General features: G+C 37.8%; 1 protein-coding gene across 4 annotated transcripts in view; it reads right to left on the bottom strand.

Moving 5' to 3' along the window:
* Positions 1–26,727, bottom strand: part of DIP2B (disco interacting protein 2 homolog B) — a 220,545-nt gene that overhangs the window by 39,103 nt on the left and 154,715 nt on the right. For 2 of the 4 annotated variants that reach the window (XM_038577656.1, XM_038577652.1), the window contains 15 exons: positions 24,876–25,031; positions 24,268–24,390; positions 20,789–20,986; positions 18,997–19,088; positions 16,999–17,109; positions 15,556–15,679; positions 14,836–14,945; positions 12,902–13,004; positions 11,671–11,735; positions 9,299–9,392; positions 8,689–8,808; positions 7,385–7,499; positions 6,691–6,830; positions 5,691–5,827; positions 2,053–2,133 (listed from right to left, as the gene is read on the bottom strand). In XM_038577656.1, the coding sequence (XP_038433584.1) occupies positions 2,053–2,133; positions 5,691–5,827; positions 6,691–6,830; positions 7,385–7,499; positions 8,689–8,808; positions 9,299–9,392; positions 11,671–11,735; positions 12,902–13,004; positions 14,836–14,945; positions 15,556–15,679; positions 16,999–17,109; positions 18,997–19,088; positions 20,789–20,986; positions 24,268–24,390; positions 24,876–25,031 (1,769 nt within the window). The remainder of the gene's footprint in view (positions 1–2,052; positions 2,134–5,690; positions 5,828–6,690; positions 6,831–7,384; positions 7,500–8,688; positions 8,809–9,298; positions 9,393–11,670; positions 11,736–12,901; positions 13,005–14,835; positions 14,946–15,555; positions 15,680–16,998; positions 17,110–18,996; positions 19,089–20,788; positions 20,987–24,267; positions 24,391–24,875; positions 25,032–26,727) is intronic. The other 2 variants (XM_038577654.1, XM_038577653.1) reach the window with 2 other exon arrangements.

Below are 26,727 nucleotides of genomic sequence, written 5' to 3'. Positions count from 1 at the left end.
CCTTGATTTCCATTATTTAAACAGTAAAACAGACATTTTACTTCTTGTCTTGAAAGAGAGCTCATCAAAAATGAGAAGAAAACTATTTTATGGATTCTAAGTGTTTTTTTTTTTTTTAAAGATTTTATTTTATTTACTCATGAGAGACACAGAGCGAGCGAGCGAGCGAGAGGCAGAGGGAGAAACAAGCTCCACGCAGGGAGCCCGGTGCGGGACTCGATCCTGGGTCTCCAGGATCAAGCCCTGGGCCACAGGCAGCGCCAAACCGCTGCGCCACTGGGGCTGCCCTAAGAAAGTGTTTCATACCTCAGAAATCAGAGGGGGAATCAGAGCATATTACAATTAATTACAGTATATAAGAAAGGAATTTGTTTATATTTATTCTCAGGGATGAATTTTATAAGGAAACAGCTAGGATTTCACATATGCATATTTTTCCAGCTGTGATTATGCACCTATTTACAAGATGGATGCACAGAAAAAAATTAACTCATTTCATACTAGAATTAAGAAGAGATTAAACAGCTGAATACGAGAGCGCCTGTTTTAGGTTTATAAGAGTAATGCTGTTTCCATCTGGCAAGATTAGAAATAGGCTCATAAAGAAAGGTCTAAGAAACTCTGCAGGAGCCTCCTCTTCTTTACAAGAAGACAACAGCTGCAGGAAATGTTGCTGTCAATGCCCTAACAGCATCACTGTACAAATACTTCTCAACAATTCTTCTAGACCCATTTACAATAAATTGACCTTTCTGTGTATTACACAAGCTCTAAATTTCCTGGACAATTTACACATATTCAATTATCTAGTAGTCTTCTCCACATGAATGTCACTCATTGAATTATCAAGTATAATGTAATGTCATACACCAACTGCGTTATGTGAGTAAGATGAAGCTTCTAGCCTCAGGAAGCTACTGGTTAATATCAGAAGACAGAAAAGAACCAGCCATTTCCAACACAGTTTGAAAAGTGCTATTGGTGGAAGTAAACAGAAAGACACTGATTTGTCCATTTCTCTACTTCTTTCACAGCAGAATTTTTAGCTGGGCATGGCTGACCAAAATAAAGACTGTATTTCAGTGCCCTCTGACCAATGAGACATAAGGGGAAGTGCTGCTCAGCAGCTTTAGGAAATCTTCCGTAAGAGATGGTAGGACTGCACTCTTTCCTCTACCCTGTTTCCCGGATAGGATGCTGCAGCTCCATCTTGGACCTCAGCCATGAAAGGTAAGCTAAAAGGAGCTGAGTTGAGGGGAACTTTTTGGGGCTGAGAGGAGTCAAGACAGTAGCTATAGACTTCTCTTTCTAGGACAGCGATCCTCTTAGAGGTATGCCCTCACACTCCCTGGCTCCATAAATAGTGGGGAAGAAATAAAATTAGATCTTTCCTTATGTAACTTGAGTTGGTAAGAGAAGAAAGAACAAGGAGGTAGAGTTGGATGGAGATATCTGGGCTTAACTATGATCATAAATGTCTGTTATTGACAAAATATAACCCAAACTTCCCACAATGTCATGTAAAACCCTTCATTATCTGCCTCTCTACTACCTTCCTTGTTGGCTCATGAAGCTAGCTGTGAGCTCTCTGAGATATTTTTTTTTTTTTTATCTTAATGGTCTCTGTAAACCCAGGGCCTATAAATACCATTTGATGGAAAACAAACTGTTTTCATAGTGTAGTGCTGCTAATTTGTATGAAAATGCTTTGTACATTATTTATTATGGTTTCCCTTTGCTAGGGTAACTTTTTTCAGCACTCTTCTAGCTTACTGAAACATATAAATCAAATCAAAGAAATGTAGCAAGAATAAATGAAGAGTTTTTGAAAGTAAAAACATCTCAGTTTGAAGGAGTCAAATGAACTTGGGTAATGAAAGCAATAAATATTACCTCAGTTTATGACATTCTTACAAAAACAGCTCTAAATATAAAAGAGGCCCTGTAGCATTCTTGAACTAATCTGCATTTGTTCTGTTCAGTGACAGAAACTTTGCAAAGTACAAATATCTGTGTCGGATACACCCAAACCAACATGAATATATCACTTACCGGCCCTACAAACCCCAGCAATCCTGACCGGATGAAGGGCACATCCCCAACAGGAGAGCCTGCAGAGTTCACTGGAATCACCTAAAGACAGAGCAGTGAAAATCTTAGCTTTTTCTTAAAATAGGTATTTGACCTTTAGAAAAGCCTTAAAAAAAATCACAACAGTAATATATACTTGCTGAAAATTTAAAATTATTTAAAGAGTGACCACAGCATCCCCACCTCTTTAAGGGATAAACATTTACACTTTGCTGTTAATCTCTTGGACTCTTTTTAGACATATATATGGAACATTTTTTTTTTTTAAGATTTCTATTTATTCATGAGAGAGAGAGAGAGAGAGAGAGAGAGGCAGAGACACAGGCAGAGGGAGAAGCAGGCTCCATGCAGGGAGCCCGACGTGGGACTTGATCCTGGGTCTCCAGGATCAGACCCTGGGCTGAAGGCGGCGCTAAACTGCTGAGCCACCGGGGCTGCCCTAGACATATATATGAACATACTAAGAATTTATGTTTGAAAAAGGAATCATATATACCGCTTTTTCAGTAACCTTTTTCCCATACTCGATATTTTTCACATAACCTATGTACTTTGGTCACCTTTATTTTTTTAAATTTTTTTTTTTAATTTATTTATGATAGGCACACAGTGAGAGAGAGAGAGAGGCAGAGACACAGGCAGAGGGAGAAGCAGGCTCCATGCACCGGAAGCCCGACGTGGGATTCGATCCCGGATCTCCAGGATCGCGCCCTGGGCCAAAGGCAGGCGCTAAACCGCTGCGCCACCCAGGGATCCCTTTGGTCACCTTTATAAATGCAGGTTGTTCCTCTAGCTCTCTTCATTCAATAGCTCTGTGATATATCATCACACGGGGGACAAGATAGCGTTGCCTTTGAAGTCAGACGTAAGTTCCATTTTTGGCTCTGGTACTTACTGGTAAGTTCCTGGACTTCTCAAAGCCTCAGTTTCTTTGACCATAAAATAGAGCTACCAATGCTTCTCACAGGTTTAGGGTAAAGATTAAGGGAATGTAAACAGACTTGCAGTGTTTGGCCCAGAGTCAGTCCTCAGGACACTATGAGAATTTAGTGCTATTACAGTGCAAGCAGTTTTTCTGACTAGGGAGGCCATCTAATTTTACTATTATAAATGTGCCTTGCTGAAGACTGCTGTACAGATTTCTGTGTATTTATACAAAAGGTATGAGCCTTTTCAAGTTTTTCTCACCAGTAGCTTATTTTTAAAGATACGCTTTATTTTTTCATCATTGCTAGGTCTTCTGTCCTATTGAAATGTTAACCAGGATTTAAATCGAAGAATCCAGTAAGAAAAATATTAGAGACTTTAATCTGCAAAACCAAGAGAAATAGTTCTCTTTTTTTGGCTAGGATTTTTATTCTACTTCACCGTCATTAAATTTATACTGAAAATTTCAGAATTTCTTCATCATTTATGGACCTAAGCAGTTTGATATTAAAATCTGAGAATTTTGGCTAGGCAGTTGCACTTGTAGGAAAGGCAAAGTCATAAAATATTATCAGTATCTTCAAACACTACTTGAGGATCTTGTTTATGATAAGGAAAATGCAATGACAAGAAATTCAGACATTGGAAACATATGTACTGCAAGCATTTAAAAAGAAGAGAAGTAGGGTAGATTTAAATTAGTAAAATGTATAGACACTCAGCACAGGCAATGAGCCACCTGTGAGAGCAAATCAGGAGCCTGGCAGTAAACCTATGCTTTAAGAATTTATCAATTTCTACTCCTATCAAGGTGAACTGGTCACAACTTTTGAAGGCAAGCCAAGAATGTAGTAGTAATGATGATGATGATAACGGACATTTAGTAATTTCTATTATGCCATTTTAGGTTGTAAACACAGATGATGGTCAGCTCAGGAGTTCTTAACCTTTTCTAGCCACCACACCATTCATATAGAGAACACTCTCCCATCAGTTACATCTGTTGCTACATCATTTTGTAATGATATGCACCAATAATGGTATGGTAGACAGACGTACCCTGTCATAGTGAGACTGAGAATCAACTGCAGAAAAAGGAGGCTCAAAGAATGAAAAACTAGCAGTGGTCATATAATAAGCATTGTCTAATACAATGGCCCGGAAAATGGAGGTTTTTGTTCTCTAAAAGCTACCTAGAGGCAGGTCAATCCCAATTATGAAATACAGACAATTCATTATACTTGTTCTGATTTCCAGGCTCACCAGGCAAACTTTCTTTTTCTTTTTCTTTTTTTTTTTTTTTTTTAACCAGGCAAACTTTCATTACAATTTGTCTTCACATGCAGAACTGTCTGCAGAAAAACAATGTGCTAGTTCCACTAGAATATGAGCTATTAGAGGAGCTGTTTGTTTTCCTGAGGTACCACAAGTATCTAGGATACTGGCAGACGCACAGAAGGTGCTCAGAAAGTACTTGTTGACTGAAAGACTGAATAATGGGAGCAATGTGCCCCAGTGACAGGACAGTTCTTCATTAGTAATCTAGTGCTCTGGGTGACATCAGTCTCTATAGGCTCAGATTAACTTGAATCTGCTCTGGAGAGATGGATCTGTTGTCAATGTACTCTTAAAATTTAATATTTGGGGGCAGCCCTGGTGGTGCAGCTGTTTAGCGCCACCTTCAGCCCAGGGTGTGATCCTGGAGACAGGGGATGGAGTCCCACGAGGGGCTCCCCACATGGAGCCTGCTTCTCCCTCTGCCTGTGTCTCTGCCCTCCCCCCATCTCTGTCGCTGTTGAATAAATGAATAAATAAAATCTTTAAAAAAAATGTAACATTTGGGCTTACAGAGCTCAAAGTATAGCATAATCACCAGAGTGAACTTTTGTGAGGCCTCTCACTCTTTTTTTTGAAATATTTATTTATTTATTTATTTATTTATTTATTTATTTATTTATTTATTTATTACAGAGAGAGAGAGAGAGAGAGAGAGAGAGAGAGGCAGAGACACAGGAGGAGGGAGAAGCAGGCTCTATGCCGGGAGCCTGACGTGGGACTCCATCCGGGGACTCCAGGATCACGCCCTGGGCCAAAGGCAGGCACTAAACTGCTAAGCCACCCAGGGATCCCCTCTTACTCTTCATTTACTTAACAGATAAACAGTACTTCCTGCATGCTGGGACTGTTCTAAGCACTTTATAAATATCAGCTCATTTAGTCCACAACAATCCTGTAAGGTAGGTACTATGATTTCTCACATTTTAAAGGTAAGGAAATTAAGTCACAGAGAGGTTAAGGAACTCTCCCAAGGTCAGCTAGCAAGTGGCGGAGTTAGGATTTAAATTCAAGCAGCCTAGGGATCCCTGGGTGGCGCAGCGGTTTGGCGCCTGCCTTTGGCCCAGGGTGCGATCCTGGAGACCCGGGATCAAATCCCACATTGGGCTTCCGGTGCATGGAGCCTGCTTCTCCCTCTGCCTATGTCTCTGCCTCTCTCTCTTTCTCTCTCTGTGACTATCATAAATAAATAAATAAATAAATAAATAAATTAATTAATTAATTAATTCAAGCAGCCTAGCTCCAGAGTACACTCTCTCAGGGCTATTTCCCATTGGCCAGGGTATCTGACCTAGTGACACCCAGTAAGTTCCCCCCTAAACTTTAATATCATGTACCTCAAATGTATTTTTCGTCACACCAGCAAGTCCAAAGTACATCATGCCTCCTGTTCTAGAGCTGACACAGATTTCTCCAATTTCATCTGTTTTGCAGAGTTGGGGAGGTCCATCAGGTCTCACAATGCACATCATCCCTATTGTGCAAAAAATATAATTAAGGAACAGAGTTTCTGGAAAACCTCTGTAAAATAACAGCTTCATCCTCGTGAACCCAGGAAGTTTTTCATTTACTGAGTGGCATTAAGTAAAATACCAAACAGGAATGTCAGAAATAGACCTGATACTACACAGGTATATCTTAAATTTCCATCTTTTAGCCCTGATGATAAACAAATAGTTTTTAAAATTCAGCAATAAAACAGATGCAGACCAAAGCTTTCAAAGACAGTGACATATTTTTAAAAAAGATTTCATGTATTTATTTAAAGAGAGAAACTGTGCATGTGAGCAGGAGGAGAGGGAGAGAGAGAATCTCAAGCAGACTCCACGCTGAGTATGGAGTTGTACATGGGGCCCAATCTCATGACCCTGAGATCATGACTTGAGCTAAAATCAAGAATGGGACATTTAACCAACTGAGCCACTCAGGGGCTCCCAAAGACAGTAATATATTAAAAATGACTACAAAGTCCAAAGAAACAGATTAAATTAATTTACCCCAGGGAAGATCAAACTCAAACACTCAGGGAGGCAGTGTGCTCTAACTTTCTGCCAGCCCCAATGTCTTAGCAATTACAGTGAAAACCAGACAACTTTAGTGCAACTCAGTACTTAAGCTTTTCATATGAAAAACTGTAATCAAGTCATTCACAATTAATACAATATTGCTGGAAAGTAAATATCATTAGAATCACCAAACTATTACAGAGGCTTTGAGAAATTAAGTGACTAAGTACTAAATTTTGTATTACTGGGTGGGGATCTCATATTTTATCAGGCTCTACTACCTCTAATGAAAATTTTTATGAAAAACCAAAAGATGCTCTAGAGAACTCACCACCAGGCATTACATGGCCCACATCCTGCACTGTCAGTGCTGAATTTTTATCTTCAGTATTGACCCGTATTACCCCATAGCTCAATCCATTCATTGAGAGAATAGCTCTTCCTGGCAAAGGGGCCCCTGGAACTCCAGGCCTGAAAACAAAATAAGCTCATCAAATTTGGCAAATTAAATGGTATTAAGATAAAAGTACAAATATATAGGAAAGTCAATTTCCTCTGGCTACCATATATACACACCATATCCTCATTTTCTCTACCAAAAACATGTCAAATTAATCAGCTTCACATGCACAAAGCATGGTCATAGTCATTCAGGTGGAAAAAGTATATTTTAATCCAATATTAAGAATATATTGGCTTGGGTGTACTTTCCATTTGTAAGCTGTAATCAAGAACAGCCTATTTTAGCCTAAGATGCTAGCAAAAGAGTCTGAAGAGCAAAACGGCATAGAAGAACTTATTCACAATACGAGATGAGAATAATTAAATTTTCAGTCTACCAGTTACCCTTAGGGCAAGAGTGGGAAAAATAAATGAGATACTTCAAACTGCTTTACAAAGTCATCTTCACTTTTAGGCTAATGAAGGAGAAAATTAGGTAGCACCCCTCGTCATTGCCCGGTAAATACTGCACATGCGATCAAAGTTGTAACATACATCAAGAGCACAAACATTCTGAACAATACCTGCGGATTGCAACAGTCATGGCTTCGGCAGAAGTAGCACACGGACATATGGCCTCCGGTTTCAGTCCATGGCTTTGGAACAGACTCAAGAAGGCATCGCAGGATGACACAGACCCTAAGGGGTTGGAACAGATCAACTTGAAGGCTGAAATCATGATTTTCATTACTGCCAAAAACTGGTAAAGATTAGAGAGCTGACACATTTGCTTCTGAGAACTCCCACCATACATCATTAATTCCCTAGGGATATTTTATTGTGCCTGTGAGATGGTGGGTGCATTTCAAGAACAAATAAATGCTCATCCAGCCCATGAAAGGTCACTGACACTATTCAAAGTCACCATGTGGAATAGGACTACTCCTACCAAACTGCCCCATCAATAACAGATGCACTGCAGCCAAGAGGTAGCCCGTTCGGAAGCAAGCAACTCTTTCGGAAGTAACTAGTTTAGCTCATAATGGTGCTAATATTCTCTTCTATGTGATATTCTCCGATTTGTTTCTTAAGGTCCACCTCACACCTGTGTTTATCCAGGATGACTACTATGCCATTGTGACTTCTGACAGAAATCCATTTATGGCAAAGAGCATGGTTTCTAATGCTTTACCTGATGCTACTCAGAGTGCTTGTGCTTGTAGGGAAAAGCAAGTCACATGGTAAGATCTCTAAAACTTTTCCCAAAGAACTCTGATGTGTTCATAAGGGGAATGTACATAAAGTTCAGACATGGTTCTATCAAGTCACCTTCTTATCACTCCTTGTAGTCACACAATAGAAAAAGGATATAAATGAGTGAGCAAGAAGAGGTGTTTTTGAAAGCTTATAGAAAATGTGGCACATTGGTTCAGTGGAATGTGACATGGCAGTGAGAAGGAAACGAAGCACAAACATGTGCTATATGATGGATGAATCCTGAAAACATGCTAAGTGAAAGAAGTCAGTCACCAAACACCACATCTAGTAGGACGGCATTTCTATGAAATGTCCAGGGTAGGTAAATCTGTAGAGACAGAAAAACCGATGAGTGGTTGCCCAGGTTGCCCTCTGTGTCCCAGGGGACACAGAGGGAGAAATGGGTAGTGACTACTCATGGATATGGGAACTCAGTTCATGGTGACAGTTGCAGAACTGCATATTCTGAAACCACTGAACCACTTTAAATGGGTGAGTTTTATGGTATGTGACTTACATTTCAATGCAGATGTTAAAAAAATAAACCTAAAAATGCTTACAAAAAGGGGGCAAAAACCTTAACCTACCAAAGAAAAGGATATTCCTAGACCCACACTCTAGAAATACTCACAGGGATTAGCTCCATCAGTTACAATTAACATTCGGAGGGAACTCAGGCTCACATCTCTTTGGTCTCGATGTGCCATCATAGCCCAATGCAAGTCTCGACATTTTACTAAAGCTACCTTGGCTATAAATTCAAAAGGGATAAAGTTAATACACACGCACATCCTACAATTGGTATGTATTTAATATACTATAACAAAAACATTTTTGTTTATTTTAGGGATCATGATGCTCACTTAGAGAAAATAAAAAAGGCTTCAAAGACTTTGTGCCAGGTGCTCTGAAGCACTAAACAACTGACAGGACACACAATTATTTTGCTTACTGTGACCTGAGGGCAGGCCACATAATTCAGCTAAGGAAGCTATGAACACTGAGCATCCAATAAATCTAATTCAGGGCTCAGATTCAGGCAAATTCATCTCAATTCTTAAGAAAGGATGTCAAGTGACAGCACAGACAACATACCTAATTTTATAGTGACTGAACTCTAAAACCTGTCAAGCCACCAAGGCATAGAATTATGTCTCTGGACGAGCAATGCAATTTGAAAACCCCTGAAATCTTAGTTCAAACAGTCACATAATTAAAGCTTAGATGCTATGTAAAACTACCTTTGTGGGCATGTACTCTTTGGACCCAAGAGAGAGGGCAAGTCTTCATAACTGAGTAGGGTACGCTTATTGTATGCATCTTATTCATTACATTCTGAAAAGCAAAGAAAGATAAAAAGTAAATATCAATACATACTTACCATTTTAAAACTGAACTGATATTTTACTAATGATTTTAATCATGCAAGCAATTCATACTCTTTGAAAAAAATCTGAAATGTTACCTCTAAGGTTAAAGCCTCCTTTGCTACCTACCCTCAAACTTGGTTCCCTCCTCTCCTCTTCAGAGATAATCGGTTAGGAATCTAGCATGTATCCTCCCAGTCCTTTTTCTATATATTTATATATACATTTGTCCCCATAGAAGGATAAATGTATTTTTAACATAAAAGGGGCATTGCTTTTTTTCACTTAAATTGTCTTAGAGCTAAATCTATGCATATCAGTATAAGAGATATGCAGAATTCTTTTTGAACTGCTGTATAATACTCCATGGTATGTCTATATCACAATTTATTGATATCTTTTTTGCTATTATTATTTTTAATTTTTTATTTTTATTTATTTATTATTTTTTTAAATTTATTTATGATAGTCACACAGAGCGAGAGTGAGAGAGGCAGAGACACAGACAGAGGGAGAGGGAGAAGCGGGCTCCATGCACCGGGAGCCCCATGTGGGATTCGATCTCGGGTCTCCAGGATCGCGCCCTGGGCCAAAGGCGGGCGCCAAACCGCTGCGCCACCCAGGGATCCCTCTTTTTTGCTATTATAAACAATGTCTCAAGGGGCATGTTTATACTCACTTCCCTGCACACCTGTCCAAGTGTTTGTCTACAGAAGATACAGAATGGTAGTACTGCAGGTCATAGGATATATACTTTTAAATTCACCAGATACTACCAAACTACCCTCTAATCTGCTAGGCGCTTTCATCATAAGCATGCTCACCACACACCACAAAGAAGTGGGTATTACAAAGCAAGAAATCAGTTTCCCTGATTCTTATAGGAGGTCCCTTAGACTTATTGGGAAGATCAAACTCAAACACTCAGGGAGGCAGTGTAGATAAAGCTTAGTGAGCTTTAGGGGTAGATAAAGCTTAGTGAGCTGAGGGGGGTCATGCAATTTGGTGCCTCTTGCCCCCTAAACCAAACATACCTAGGACTCCCTGCCCCCAAAGAGATCCAACCCACAGAATAACTAAGTCTTGGTATTTAGACTGGCCATTTTAGTCATCACCTAAGTGGCCCCCCAAAACAAGATACCAGTGTAAACCTCTTTTACCTCCCTCTTCCAAATTTCTAGCTATGGTGACAAATTTTTGGATTTTAAGGACAAAATGGTGTTAATACTAATTCCTTATACACGTCACCATATTGCTCTTTGTATCATAAAGAGAAAATTCCCTCTAACGCTTCGAAACGGTATTTTAACTTCTGATTTAAAAAAACAAAATGAGAAAGGCTTCAAAAATCAGCTAGGAAGTATGCACTCAAGGAATAGGCTCTTACTACTCTGAGGTGTCCTGGGTGAAAAGGGATCCTCTTCCCCTTCCCTTAGGCTTCCTTTTCTACTCTTTCTCGGATTCCTACAACGTGCAGGGAGGGTAGACGAGATGTTCTTTCAAAGGTCCTTTGCAACTCTCAGATCCTTTATCTCTCAGTCTGCTATATATGGTAGCTTTTCCCGCTTAAATGTCCAAAGTATCTCTATATGGCTAAAAAAAATCACCTATTTCTCAAAGTCCAACTCAACTGTCACTCTTCTGTAAAAATGGCGTGATGCCAGAGATGGGAGGAACTCACTTTTCCCTAACTCCCACAGCACGTTACCTGTTCTATTATGGAAGTAGCCCCATCTACCTTATTACTCTATTCTTTAATCATCGCATGGAGTCATTCAATGCATTTTGCCCAATGGAAAGGTTAGATGTCGTTAAGCACAGTTGCCAAATTCTAAATACATTTATGTAATCCTTTCTTTCTTTCTTTCTTGTAATCTTTTGAGGCAAATCTCAAACATACTTTTGTTAATCATAAATAAATAGATAGTCATTTATAGAAAAGTGGTACTATGATGGCTTTGAGCCATCATAGCAGATGTTCTAAAAAATTTTGATCCTAAGTTCTCCCACAAACTGTTATGTGAAGGGTATGCCCAACCACACACTGAAAAAGAAAAAACTGAATTCCATTCTCCTTAAAAAAAGATTGCCATTTGTATTACAAAATTCTTTTGGATAGTATTATTGATCTTTCCGGGGCTTAAATTTCAAACACACACTGGGAGATGCTCTGGTTACACAGCATGTGTACTGACGTGGATGAGCAGCACAATTTACACCAAAGGCCATAATTCTGAGGAGCTTACCGCAAACATGCCATGCCACAGCCCGGCATCCTTCTTAAAGTCTAAAACATTTACTACTGTCTCCCCTAAGGTTAAAAAAACAAAAGGAAATCAGCTTTAGTATTAAGCAGCAAAACTGTCTCACTTGTCTCTATTAAACAACGGATTTGATACTTTTGAAGAAATCATCAGTCATCTTTTGATTACTTGAGGGTCCCCTCAACCTGGCTAGGGGATTAATCAGAGGAATAAGGTCACAGAAGTGTTAATGAGTCTGAAATTCCTGATGATATAGGGACTGCCTCCCAAGAGATAATATTTTTTTCCTAATTATATAAGGAACACATGATTATTTTAGAAACTTTGCAAGTTTCACAAACACATGTAAAAAATTATACTTCCTAGAGAAAATTAAAAACTTGGTGTGTATGTATGTATCTATATATCTATATATTACATCTACACACACATAAGCATACTTACATCTAGATGGATGCCAACCATAACAAAAATGGCATATAGATATCTACCATAATAAAACTGGCACACTGCTCTGTATCTCATTTGTTTCCACTTAAAGATATATTGTAACAATTTCCCTATATGGTTAATATTCAAGAACAGGAGTCTTATTGTCTCAGGGTAAAACCCACTACTTGAGCACATTATAATTCAATCAATCCCTATTTTCTGGCATTTTGATTGCTTCCATTATATATAAACATTTTACCAGACAAGAATACTGCTCTTTAATGAACATATATTAACTTGTTTCATTTTATGAAAGGAAAATAAAAAATTTAGTATTGTAATCTAAAGCAAACAGTCATTACACTATATCAACATATCTAAAGTTTAACAATACAGAATATATTTTTTGTTTTAATTTGTGTTTTTTGGTAGCTGGATTTCTTTGACTCTAACTCCAAACATACAGCTGGTGTCAGTTCTATATACATAGGAAGATGGAGATATATAACATTCTGCACCTAATAAACACATGGTTTTAATTTGTTTTCTATTTCTGCACTCTAGAAATCATGCTTTACATATTTGGTTTGCCCAGATTTTTAGTTCCTTTAAATTACAGCATTTTTGTGAAAAAGAAGAAAGCAAAAGCAAGCCAAGAATGTGTCTTAGAGCATTTCACTCTGAATTTGGTCATTAACTGGAATCCAATCGTTGAGCACTCTGCTCACGGTCACATATATCTGAGACTCACAATGAGGGCAGTCACGGGATAAAGTCTGACCTTCAGAATAATTGCAGGCCTGGGACAGAGCTTGGCAGTGAGACAACATTGCAAGGCGGGACACTGTAACTCCCATCACACTGCCTTCTTTGCTTGTTTTATACTAGGAAAAAAATACAAAAAACAATAGCATAAGAAAACACAATAAAATGGATTATTTCAAATGACAAACTAGAATTCAAAAATCAAATCCAGATAAGCCATGATAATGGGCTGAATTTAATATGTTTCATACGAATATCTGAGGCTATGTATGGGGCCCCAAACTCTAATCACGCAAAGATAGCATTGAGGAATGACAAAGCTTGATTAAAGTATGTGTGAAAAATTCTTAAAAGTTTAATTAGTCATCAGTGTAAAGTGGCTGCTACGGAAGCTAAACAAACAAGTGCCTGGAACGTCATGAATAGAAGCATCATATCAGACACACAGCAAGCAGGGCCCTGCAGAGGTAAAGGTGGTAAGATGTAGTTCCTGTATGTGAGAGGCTCCCATGTTGGGAGCGGGAGACCAGAAATGGCCTATTCATTCCTACAAATCAATCAACTCTCACTTTTTTTTTACCTCATTATTCTATCCAAGCTGCTTTTACCATGACAACAACTTTTGATTGTTTTTTTTTTTAATTTTATTTATTTATTCATGAGAGACACAGAGAGAGGCAGAGACACAGGCAGAGGGAGAAGCAGGCTCCATGCAGGGAGTCCCACGTGGGACTCGATCCCAGGACTCCGGGATCACGCCCAGAGCCAAAGGCAGAGGCCCAACTGCTGAGCCACCCAGGGATCCCCTCTCTTCCATCTTTCAAAGCAACCCTCCTCGCATCCAACATGAACATGTCACCTCTCAAAGCTACTGCCCACTCTCTTCCCTCTTCTAGCTAGTTATCACTGCAGGGCTCAGGGCTGGGTGGATTTTTTTCCCCTCAAACTTTTCTTTTTCAATTTATTGATTTATCATTCATTTGGCAAACAGTCTGCATTTAGGGTTAGGGTTAGTAAATGTCTCACGTAGGATGCAGAGTCAGGAAGGGCACAGCTTTTAGAGTGAGACAGATGGGAGTGTAAGACCCAGCTCTGTCATTTTTAAGTCATGTGGCCTTGGGTTGGTTACCTGAGTTCATCTAAGTCTTAGTCTCCTCACCTCTAAGGCAGGTTTAATAACAGCTCCAGGGGCACCTGGGTGGCTCAGTGGTTGAGCATCTGCCTTTGGCTCAGGTCATGATCCCAGAGTCCTGGGATCAAGTCCCACAACAGGCTCCCCGAGAGGTGCCTGCTTCTCCCTCTGCCTGTGTCTCTGCCTCTCTCTGTGTCTCTGATGAATAAATAAATAATATCTTAAAACAACAACAACAAAACAGCCCCAACCAACCTCGCAGGTGGTACTTGTGGGGACCCACTGAAATAATGCATTTGAAACAGCTCTCAGCCTGGTGCCCGCTACGCAGGAGGGCTTAATCCCTCAAACTGAATGTCATGGATTCCTCAAGGTCCTACACTGACCTTCAACACCAAACCCTCTAGCCATTTTTTTCCTCTATGCTCTTTATCTTTCATCTGTTAACTCTGTTCTTTTCAAGCACCACTATATCCTTACCTTGTTTCTCCATTCTTTGCTTCCCACTCCTCTGCCGCCCCCAACACAGCAGAGGAGTATCTCTGTCAGTATACCATTTCTTAAACACTTCATTTCTAGGTCTTGTATAACTTTCTTACATGACAGGGTCAATTTATTTTCTGGCTCTCTCTTGAATGTGTATTTATGTTAAAAACAATTAGAAGAGAGGTCAAGCATTTTACTAAGCCAAAAGATGGAACTCTAACAAACCAGGAGGCTTTTCTACATTAAAACTGCAAAAGCTTAGTTTTAAATTTCATAAGATAGCAACTGAAGCCATGGGAAGCCAGAATGTATGTTCTAGTCTCAGGACTTACCTCAATGTATGCTGGTTCTGTACCAGCAGGTGAGATGTGGGGCTGCCAGTCTTTAGGTGGCTTTGAAAGGTACTTGGAATCTGTTACAACCCATTTGAGCCGAGGCCAACCTAAATCAAACGCAAAATAAAAACTGAATTGCCTACGCCATAAGGGAAGGAGTTCACGTTGAATTGGTTTTTTTAAATATCAAGAGACCAAATTAAGGTCATTTTTAGATCAGTAAAATACTAGATTTTTTATTAGTTTTTAGTGATAAATCACCAATTAATTATACTTTCTTTCAAAAGTACAATCATTCCACATGCTAATGCCAGGCCTCGACATTACCTCAACAATTGGGAGGTCCATTTGGCAGTGGAAGTCCACTGAGGTTAGTAGTCTGGCCTCTGTCTCTACGTGTAGCATTTAGTTTTAGTGAAGAGAGTGGTAGCTTTTTACAATCATCAGCATAAAAGTTAAGGGTGTGGGCTGTGGAATCAGATTTGGGTTCAAATCACTGCTCTGCCATTTATTAAGCTTTGACTTTGGGCAAGTTACTTAACCTGTGTCTCAGTTCCCTCACCTGTAAAATGGGGATAGTAACAGTACCTACTTCATAAAAATGTGAAACCTAATAAGAAAATATATGTTAAGTACTTAGCTATATTAAATTAAAACACGAATTAGAGTACTAAGCTTTAACTTTTAACTGATAATTCAAGTATAAATATTACTAACCCTTAAACTGTACAATTTCTCCATTCTGAGTTTTTGGCAGCCCCTTTAGACAAACTTCACTGGTAAGAGCTAAGGCAATACCACAGCTTCCTAGCAAGAAGCCAATCTGCTGCCCTCCAGCATCCTGTGGAGAGAAGATAATGAGCACAGGAGGGGAGTGAACGTGAGCACACCCATGCCCCAAACCTAACACTCAGCAATGCTCTGGCACTTGTGTGATAACATTCATGGAACCCCACTGACACCTGGCAATTGTCAAAATCCAATGACAATATGTTCTTCCAAATAATTTCTACAATACAATGACTTCCTGAGTACAAATCAAATATTTTATTAATCTGACATTACTAGTGATGAATTCTACCAACCAATGGGACCATTTCATTCAAAAGTCAGCAATGTTCCTCTTTTAAACTAATTTCAGGCCAGTGAAATAGATGGGATGTGAACATGGTTAAGCGGTCTTAACCTAGCTACATCTCCAAATTCAAAAGCAAAGCAATCCAAGTCAGAATAAAATCATGCCAATGGACACCAAGTGTCCAAATTTATAATGAAAGTGAATGAATGGTTCTACCCAAATCCATATGTTCATTATTCTATTTTAAAGGAGGTAACATTTAAGCCTTATGACAACACAGAGAAAACAACAAAAGATATAAAGTATTTCCACTAAAACATCACTTTAAAGGTATCATTATGAAACCATACAAACAGCCAACTTAATAATTTAAGACTAACCCTATGATTTCCTGACTAATCTAAAGATGCTATATCCCATCAATCTGAATTTCAGGGATGTTAGTAATTTGTTTTTTTATTTCTTTCAGAGAATAACTGTTTTCTTGTAAATCCACAATCTCTACCATATTTGTCTTTATCATGATCTCTGAATAATGAACTGTATGAGAAAAATTAGGGTCAAGCAGCTCATGGAGAAATCATTTGGTTAAACCTAAAAATGTGCTACATATGCTGCACAGGCTCATGTGTCATTAAAGTAAATCTTATTCCTCAGAGCAGTGATAGCCCATCACTGTATCAGCCTTCAACTTAAGAGAAATGCTAGGTTGTATGATAAAATTCAAGGAATCCCTTTACAAAAAGGTCTCACTTATTGTAAATGTGGATTATCTATAGTCTCAAGGAAGGAATAAGGCTCCTCTTTATAAATGGTAATTGTTGAAAAGTAAGGTATGCCCACACAACTTTTAAATTTTATACTATAAAAATTCTAACTTTGTTGAAAAAATAGTTTTTTCATGAAACATAGTAATAATAAATGTTATTTGTCTACAACTCTCATGTTTTTAGAAAGTGAAGCAGAGTACTTAAGAAAATGGCTAGGCTGTTTCTAATGTCATGATGGAGTCAACTGATCTAAGAACCCGATGTCCAACGTGTCACGTCAGGCTACATTCCTCTCAAATTTAGCAATGTTACCTTTCTGGTAAGAGGTACCTCTATAGGCACTGGAATCACTTCTGCCAGGAGACATCCGTAAAAAGCCACCATAAACATGACTGGATCATTGTTGGGGTAAACCAGGGCTACCTAAAATGAATAATTACATTCAGTAACAGGAATAAAAACAGACTAATACTTTCAGTGCCATTTTCTAAGATAAACATATATGACATGTACACAAACACAATAAAACTATTTAATACCTAAAGAAAATTAAGTTATGGAGAAAGATGCACAAATCTAAAAAGATTTCTATCACTCCCATGATTGTACTAGACATGTTTTGGAAACTATCATGCAATTCATCATCATCATAAGAAAAAATTTTGACTGAATTCTATTGGTGATTGAGCAGTTAACAACTCACCTTTAGTAAGTTAATTACTTGTGAAACCGAAGGCAACTTAGTGCAGGACTAAAGCAATAAAATAAATGTAATGATTCTCTCTAGATAGGCCAGTGTACTCAAGAATAAGCCTTAAAACTCAGAGAACTCACAGGATTTGACTGACTCAATTGCCACTGTTGGGGCAATTCAAGGTTTCTTATTTTTTAATGAGTTCATTGCATTAATCCTTACTTAACCAACAATGCAAGTACTCTAGTATGAAGGCATTGGTAAACGGATGTAAGTAATACTGCCACAAGCCATTATGGTTAAAAAGTTAATTTTTTTTTTAATTTTTTAAATTTATTTATGATAGTCATACAGAGAGAGAGAGAGAGAGAGGCAGAGACATAGGCAGAGGGAGAAGCAGGCTCCATGCACTGGGAGCCCAACGTGGGATTCGATCCCGGGTCTCCAGGATCGTGCCCTGGGCCAAAGGCAGGCGCCAAACCGCTGCGCCACCCAGGGATCCCAAAAAGTTAATTTATCTACAAAAGATAAACAGTGAAACCCGTGAACTATGTTCAAAACTGTGATCTCACCTATAAAGTATCACAGGGATAACTAACTCTTCCTAATTTACTGAAGGAATGCAAAACCACTGAAGTTATGATCATCGTGGAGCTTGTTACCTGGCTCAGATGTTCACAGATTAACATGTGAAACTTAATTATGCCACTATACTCTTGTTTCCCCTTTTACTTTCAATTCCCTTAACTCACTCCCAAGATAAGTTTAATTTTGAAATTGCTAATCCCTCCTAGAGTTCTAAAAAATACTAATTCCACAAAACATTTAAAACAACCCATTTCCTTCCTGCACACAGGTGTCCATAATGCTAGGAAGACACAGGTTCAGTGAGGACTGGGAAATCCTCATGTGTCACAGTTCTAAGTAGAAGCCACCTTTTAGATGCCTTTTTCCACAATGCAAAGGTATTTGTAAAAGGCTAGTTCAGGAGGTGCTATGTCATGAGCCTACTAAAAAGAAGTCTGTTGAATACTTGGTGTTTCATTCCACAAATGCCAAATTAAAAGTAATGTTTGAAGGTAAGAAGTCATCAATATTAAAAAGTCATTGATAGGAAAAAATCTTCAAAAAGTTAAAAAAATTGTCTAATGTCATCTTTGATTAAAGAAGAAATTAAATGATGCCATTTAATTTCTTCTTGGAACATAGGTCTCCCTCTCTCTCTACATAAAGCCACAGAAAATGTTTTTAAAAATCTTATGGGGCAATTTGTAAAGGGAAAAATCAGAGTAAACTTTATTGCTCTTTTTGTTGTCTGATTATTGAAATATTTACTTCCAGAAGGAGTTAGGTTCCTCTTTCTTTGTATTAGCATGAGAGTTTACTGAATAGCAGTTACAGAAAGGGACGTGTGAATTTCCTTCTATCTATGAATACAAGAATTACCACCTGGCATTGAGCTAACTTGGGTTGGAACCGAACCATTTTCAAAGAATAAGAGTTACATAAATTGTGCTGCTGTGTATTAAAAATTCAGAATGTGCATATTAGAAAACAATAAAAAAAAAAAAGAAAACAATAAAACATCACCTCCCTAAAACCAAAAAACCAATTACCCTGTCTCCAGGTTTTAATACAGGTTCATTTTTGGTCCCCAGTTTATTAAGCAGTGTGTAGGCCAACTTTAAACTTCTGCTCCACAACTTTCCTGGAAAAAGAAAAGAATCATATAGAAAAACACAGGCCTACCTCAACAAGGGTGCACTCAGTTCATTACATTTAATAAGACAGTGGCCACTTCCAAATGACTCATTAGACAACCATCACCCCCAACACACAGAAAATGCTTTATATTCACTTGAGTTTACAAAAGCCAGTCCTGTTTCCAAACAAAAGGAAAATATCACCAGATGCTCATTTTGGTTTAGATAATATTTCAAATTCTTTTGTGAAGTGGTCTGAATATCTTTAGAAATGATTTAACATGAACCAAGAACATTTAAAGGGAAGGCAACAATTTTTATACCAGGGCTGAAAATCAGAAGACTACTTCTGTTCTAAGCTTCTTCTGAAGAACCACTTACATATTTGGTATTAGATACTTGAGGTTAACTGCAAAGCAAAAGTATGACTCAAATGATTAAGCACATGCCACTGTATTTCAGTAAAAACAGACAAAATGGGAATTAGGTGAAACGTGGATATACTCATAGATGTTAAATAAGTATGTAAAGATTTGGTCAGCTAACTGCTTTACGGGTTACATGGCTGAAATTAATATATAGCTTCTGAAATGAATGCTAAAAACCACTTTTTTTGGGGGAAAAAGGCATATTCTTTCCCTCTCTCTTCTCCCTCCCTCCAAACACCCTTACAAATTCTTATCTTAGATTATGTAGGAAGTGAAAAAGAAATCATGTCATTTTGAATAGATATGTAGTTTTACATCTAACTCATTGAGAGGGGCAGCTAGGGTTTTAAACTCACATCAATCTGTCTGGTTCTTTAAATAAAAACTATTTTTTTCCTAAAATTATTCTATATCTAGATTACAGACAATGTGCTTCACTTCTGAAGGCAAAAAAGAATGTGTTTGAATAAACTAGTACAAAATCTCACTGCCCAGGTTGAATCTATTCTTGTTAAAAATTGAAAAATATGGGTGTCTGTGTGGCTCAAGCAGTTAAGCATCTGCCTTCAGCTCAGGTCATGATCCCAGGGTCCTGAGATCGAGCTCTGTGTCGGACTCTCTGCTCAGGGGAAAGTCTATTCCTCTCCCTATTCCTCTGCCCTTTCTGGCCACTCGCACCCCCATTCCAGTGTGCACATGTGCATTCTCTCACAAATAAATAAATAAAATCTTTTAAAAGATTGAAAAAAGTTATCTTAAAGGAATTTTTTAAAAGGAAAATAAGTTACTTTAAAAGTTACTTAAAAAGGAAAATCAAACTTCAGCTGGGGTGCAAACACTAAACAGAAAAGTACCAATTCTTTGTTCATTACAGAATTTTGTGCCCATTCTAGCAAAAGGTAGAATGAAATGTCAAAGATCTAAAAAGTAATCAGTTTCAACTTTTTAGATAAAACTTTTGGATTTTTTTTTTTTTAAATATATCCTGCCCAAATGTCTTCTCTAAATCCCTTCTAATATTAAATCATTAGTGTATCTACAAAGCCTCTTTCTTCCTTCTGCTCTTTCAAATATTAGCTGCTTTGCAAATAGCATTTAGCATATGAAAATATTTGGCAAGAGCTCCACTTAGAACTTAGGTTCCTATTAAAATAATTTAAAAGATCTGTTGAAACACAATGACAGCAATAGCTAAATATCAAGATCAAAACACTACCAACGGTAATCTGAAGAACTATTAGGAGAAAAGGAAGGAGCTGGGAATCTTGCAAACTTACCATATGTGAGAGTATAAACTGGTTTTCCAGTCACATCCAGTGCAGTCAGACAGGGGCATTTTGCTTGAGTGGTGCCCCAGCGCTGCAGGGCCGACTCAAGAGCAGGAGGCCAGTTACAGATGACTCCTAATGGTTCCCCCTTCACAGGGGTCATCTGCCGTCCCTCAGGCTTGGGCTGGTTGGGGTCTGGCTGAGGTACTGTACCAAAAAAACCCCCATGAGTTATAAAAATATTATCTGAAATACATACAGATAGAAACTAACACAATTTAGGTCCCTAATATCAAATATAATTCCCTTTTCTCTTCAACTTTATTTGGTTTTATTCTCTGAGAAAAGAAATGACATTGCTAGAAATTATGATAATCCACAAACTGGGCCTGAAGTTATCTTCCCACATAATTGTGAAACCATATTTAATATATTTTATGTAACAAATCCTGACTCTAACAAAGCAAACCAGTGAACATACAGAAAAGCACAGAGCATACATTTCTTTTTAGTAATTTTATAATTTTATGCAACTTGTTTTTAAATCCTTATGGTTTGTGTCTGATGTTAGAGAGCCAGGTTCCACTTCCCTGGGTTATATTTGAAAAAGCATGAAACGTGAGTCAGAAAGCTCAAATTTACATTTATGTTTTACCAGTGTGACCTTAGGCAACTTGAGTTACTTGAGCCTCGTTTTTCCTCATCTGTAAAATGGGGGTAGTAATACTTCTACCACAGGATCATTATTACACTTGGTCTTAGCCAAAAGGCCAAGGAGCAATCACAGGGTCATTAATAAACTCAAACAGAGAATGAGCCCAGATGACAGTGTTCTACGTCTCCATACCTCTGTACACATCTCATCTGGCCAATCCCTTTGCTTCTGGTATACCTGTACTCATCCTTGTCAGGATGCAGCTCAAACAGCACACTCCTGGAAGCTGTCCGCAGTCATTTCTTCCTTAGTGCTCCCCCACTATGTGGTTGTCTACCCTCATTAAAGCACTGAGGATCCTCAAGGGCTTCTTTTACTGTGTAAGCTTTTCTCCCCCTAAGGCTGACAGTTTCTTGAAAGAAGGCATGGTTCTTTGTCCTCTTATTGCCTACAGTTCCTAATACATAATGGTAGCTCAAACGATGTTAATTAAATTGAACTGAGTTTGGGGGAATGAAAGTGCTAGATTATTAACATGGTCATTCCACTTCCACTGGAGGTGAATAGTATTTCATATTTTTTCATATGAATAAAACAAAAGTCCTCTTAATTTTTCTACAGTGAACAAATATTATTCAAATAATAAAAGGCAAAAAAATTCTATTTTCATAGCAGGAAAGATAATGTACACATGGAGCAAAATCAAGTTATTTACTGAGTGCCAGTGATATGCATAGGATGTGATAAATACTGAGGAAATAAACGCTGTACATAAATGTTGAACAAACACTTATTGTTTCTCTAAGGTGCTAGGTGCAAGGAGCACAGAGTTTGGGCCCTCACGAGGTATCTGGAATGCAAGGGGGACACACATACATACACAGAGCTAAGTAGAGAAATGTGAGCAGTGCATGACAGACACATTACAGGGAGGGCAGAAGAGTCCACATCACCCAACTTAGAGGACGGAATCCATGCTGTGAACTTAGTCTTGAAGGAAGGGTAGGAATTAGCCAGGTGAGTGGGAGATGAGACAGAGGCATAGAAAGGAAAAGAAATACAGTCAGCAGCAAGTATTAGATGGGCAAGTGAAATAGGAAATAAAAATTTTATTTTATAGCTCAACCTCATGACAGATTTGGGAAATTTACTTAAAATGTTTTGATTCTTCTCCCTACTAAAACATAAAACTAATGAAATAGCTTCACTTCCCAATTCACTGTCCTAGGTAAATTAACGTTTCAGTTGCCCTTCTGCTTTGAATATTCCCAGACTCTAAACCACCATATTAATTTTTAAAAAGGCAGGGTGGTGTTCTTAAATAGTTTCGTTTTTATGGACAGACCGTATAGATGGTAGGCATAGTCTTCTGGTCAAAAAAGTGTGTACGTTTTTGCCATCCACTGGGCCTCAATGCAGACGCCGGGGGAAACTCACTTGAAGGCTTCCAAAGACATGTGGATATTTTTCTTTTCCAAAGATAATCATTATTTTAAAAAGCAACTGTCACCTATTTAAAATTGGTAGAAAGCTGTTAGTGCTCTTCTGCCAATGAAAATTGTTCAAGTATGATTCCTATTGAACCTGGACCTTCATTTGCCTGGTAAATACACAGTGCGGGAAATACTGCAGAGGCCAGTACTGATATGAACGTCTTGAATATCAGTATATGGAGAAAGATGTCCATAGTTGAGTGAATTTAGTGACTCCTAAAGAAACATAAAGTCATTTTAACCTCCTATATCAGACTGCTTGTTGCTTCTGGCTGTATGAAGTGGGCTGAGACCAGATCTAGTCTATTAATGTGCCTAGTTCCATTAACATGCCCAAGGTGATCAAAGCCTCCTGTATTAGTCTAAGGAGGTTAAAATGAACTACAAAGCTACCAAGGCTCAGTTCTTTTGACAAAACCCTTTGTTGGGTAGATCTGTTCGTCACCCAGCTTCAATAATCACCAAATGGCCACCTTCATTTCATCTATACTTCTACTCATTCAACTCCCAATTCTTCCTATTAAATTCCAAACATCACATGATTTCATCCATAAATATTTGTTAAATTATTAAATAAATAAACCACTACCACCACTTCCTCTACAAAGCTTTCCCTAACCACAAAGATGGGACTGATTTCTATTCTTTCTCCCAGCTGCTGTATTAATTGATACATACTTATTGGCTAAAATATACTTTCATGTACATATATTTTAGTACCAGTCTAATGTGTAAATCATATGAAGGAGTGGCTATATTTTCATAAATCTTTGAACTCTTTTCACCATCTTCCACACTGTCCTGTAGAAAGCAGATATATGTGCCGACTGGCTCATTTAACAAAAGGATTATGTTATATCTATCAAAAAAAGACTGGGCTTTTTTTTGGGGGGCTGGTTATTTGAAAGGATTAAGGCAGGGTGGGAAGGAGGAGAGGGACCAATACAATAGTGAGAACTCTCTGACAATAAGATCTGCAAATGTCTCCGACTGGGCAAATTTTTTAGATCAAATTTGACATTTGTATTCTAGGATACTGCAAAATGTAAATAATTTTTAAAATTTTGTATTTGGGAAACTTCCTAATTTCTAACAGCATATTTTCCAAGGATAGTTCTATGCTTCCACAGTTATCTCTTTGCCTTTCTCTCCTCTTTCTCTTTATTTTGTACCTGAGACCTGAAATATAAATGATCCTTAGGGAAAGAAGAGCAGAGAACTATGAATTCTTTCAACAAAAATGCTGCCTTGTTCACCCTTAAATCCTTTGGTATCTGACATGTAGTAATTGCTTAAGATTTGTTTGTTGAAGGAAAATATGTCTTCGGTATTAATACTACTACCTTCCACAATTTCTTCAGAGTCATCCACAAAAAATTCTTTTAAGGGAGGCCTTTTGGGTCGTTTCAGAGTGTTTAGAAGCTGCTGGATTTTTGTGGATACTCTGCTACTGACTGGAACACCTATAAGGGGAAAAACAGTAAGTTAAAACTCATTGATTCTAGGGCTATCTTAGCTTCTCAATTCTCTTAGGAGTTTTAATGTCTAATGAGGTTTGGCTTTTGCCCTATTTCAACTGGGCCAAATAGGTACAAATATGTACACGACAAATTTTATTGAAACATAAAACAAATATGGTACTATTATTAATACCCTGCTTACAGATTTCATCTAATCCTCCTTTTTTTCCTTATAGCATTCTTTTCCCCCCAATACTCGTTTTTTTTTTTTTTTTTTCCAGTATCTTTTGACCATGCAGACTGTCTGAACAAGTAACAGCGCCATCAGGCTGTTGAAAAGAGGGTGCTCCAGAGGACATGCTGACCGTGTTAGTGGGCCAGTGGTAGAGTTCTGCAACTGCTTAACCACTTAGGTGCTGCTATTCAGGATGTGAATTTTCCCAGTTCAACAAATATCTTCTATTTAGCTGCCCAAAAGAACTCCCTACCATCAGCTGTATCCATAAGGCTGGACCTGTTGGATCCTTTGTGCATGCCTTTAACTATCCCCGAGGGGGGCAGATCAATATTTGCTGGGCGCATTGAGGAGGATGATGATGAAGAAGAGGTAGTTGTAGTGACATCGGGGGGAGCAGAGAAATTTTCTAAGAGGGGAGAAAACAAAATTTAGAATCATATTACATTAGCAATAAAAATAAGAATCTTTAAATTTTTGTTGTTGTTTCCTAACAAGGAAAAAAACTATATAAACGGCATCAACTGTTATAAAATAACCTCTGAAATAAAATTCAACTGGTAAGATATAATGAGAGAGCAAGAGGGCATATCAAAATTATTACTTTAAAAAACACGAATAGCCTTAGTAAGAGCAAATCATATAGCAAATGTTCCTGAAAAACATTCTTTCCTACACAGAAAGTCTGGTAACAATCCAATGTCAATAATCATAATAAAACAAAACTTGCCAGTGACTTCAAAATGAGAACAAAGTGAGTATGGTCATAATGCTACTAATAGTCTAGTCTTGAGCATTTCTTCATGTTTATGTTGGCTTATCTATCATGTTTCTTCTTCCACTGAAAATGGAAGGAGTGTTTTGGGAGTGGGTCAGATCCTTCAAGTTTCCAGGTGAAGAAAACCAGATAAAGCCCACTTCCAATTTTTATAAAATAACCAAGAACCTCGGATCTACTTGACAAGGTTCTTCCCTTGATTGAAGCATGATTAAATAATGTTACTGTACTCTGCTTAATGTAGAGATTCTTAACATTGAGAAACTGAATGCCACAAATTGGAGGAGAGCCATTTAACAGGGATATGTTACAAAAAAACTTAGCAAAACATCTGGGGAAGAAAAGGAAAATTAGAGGAAGTAAAATATGATTCACAAGAATAACAAGCCACTCAAAACTATAAAAAAAGGCAAAAAGCAAAATGTAAACAATTCCTAAAATAAATTTGGGAGTAAGGCCTCTAAGCCCCAAAAGTTTATTACTAGTTCAATAGTTTTTAAAGTTGTAAATATACTAGCACAAGTATATTACAGTATACCTTACTGTAGGATAATGTGGTAACAAAGCATTAAAAAACAGGCACTTTTATTTGACCCAGCAATTCCACTTATTGGAATACATCCTAAGGAAATAATCAGACAAATGCACCAAGTTGTGTGTTCAAGGATGTTCATTCCAGCAGTTTCTATAATAGCAAAAAATTGGATACTACCTAGATGTCCAAAACAGGGGAATGGCCAAATAACTAAGGCACAGCCATATAATGGCATACTTTGAAACCATAAAAATAATAGTATAATTCTATATTAATGATATAAAAGATGTTTGTGATATACTACTACAAAAAGTAGGTTATGAACACTATGTTTGGTACAATTTCATTTTTGTATAAACAAGACCAAAAACCTTACACTATTCATATGCAAAAAAGTCTAGGAAGATATACATTAAAGTGTATCCATGGGAAGTGGGTTTATAGATTACTTGTTTTTAAATCTGTATCTTCAAGTTTTTCCATGAGGAAGACGAATAGCTTCTGTTAGAGCAAATACCCAACTATCTCATAATGTTAGATAAAATGGTTTCTGTGAGCACCTGAAGAAAAAACTTTTCATAGACTAGTAGAAGCAATAGAAAAAAAATATAAAGTCAGATGAAATCATCTTGTTAACAAAAATCCAGAGTTAATTGGGTACTAGGACAATTGGGTACTAGGTACTTGTTTTTAATAAGTGAAATTGCTCTCTTTAAAACAAATGTAGAAATAAAACCTGGCCCAACCATGGCTCTGTTGCTTGCCCTTCCAAACAGAAGAGATGGTAAGCAT

This window comes from Canis lupus, chromosome 27 (genome assembly GCF_011100685.1).
Source record: "Canis lupus familiaris isolate Mischka breed German Shepherd chromosome 27, alternate assembly UU_Cfam_GSD_1.0, whole genome shotgun sequence".
NCBI lineage: Eukaryota > Metazoa > Chordata > Mammalia > Carnivora > Canidae > Canis > Canis lupus.
This window is presented reverse-complemented; position numbering and strand designations above follow the sequence as displayed.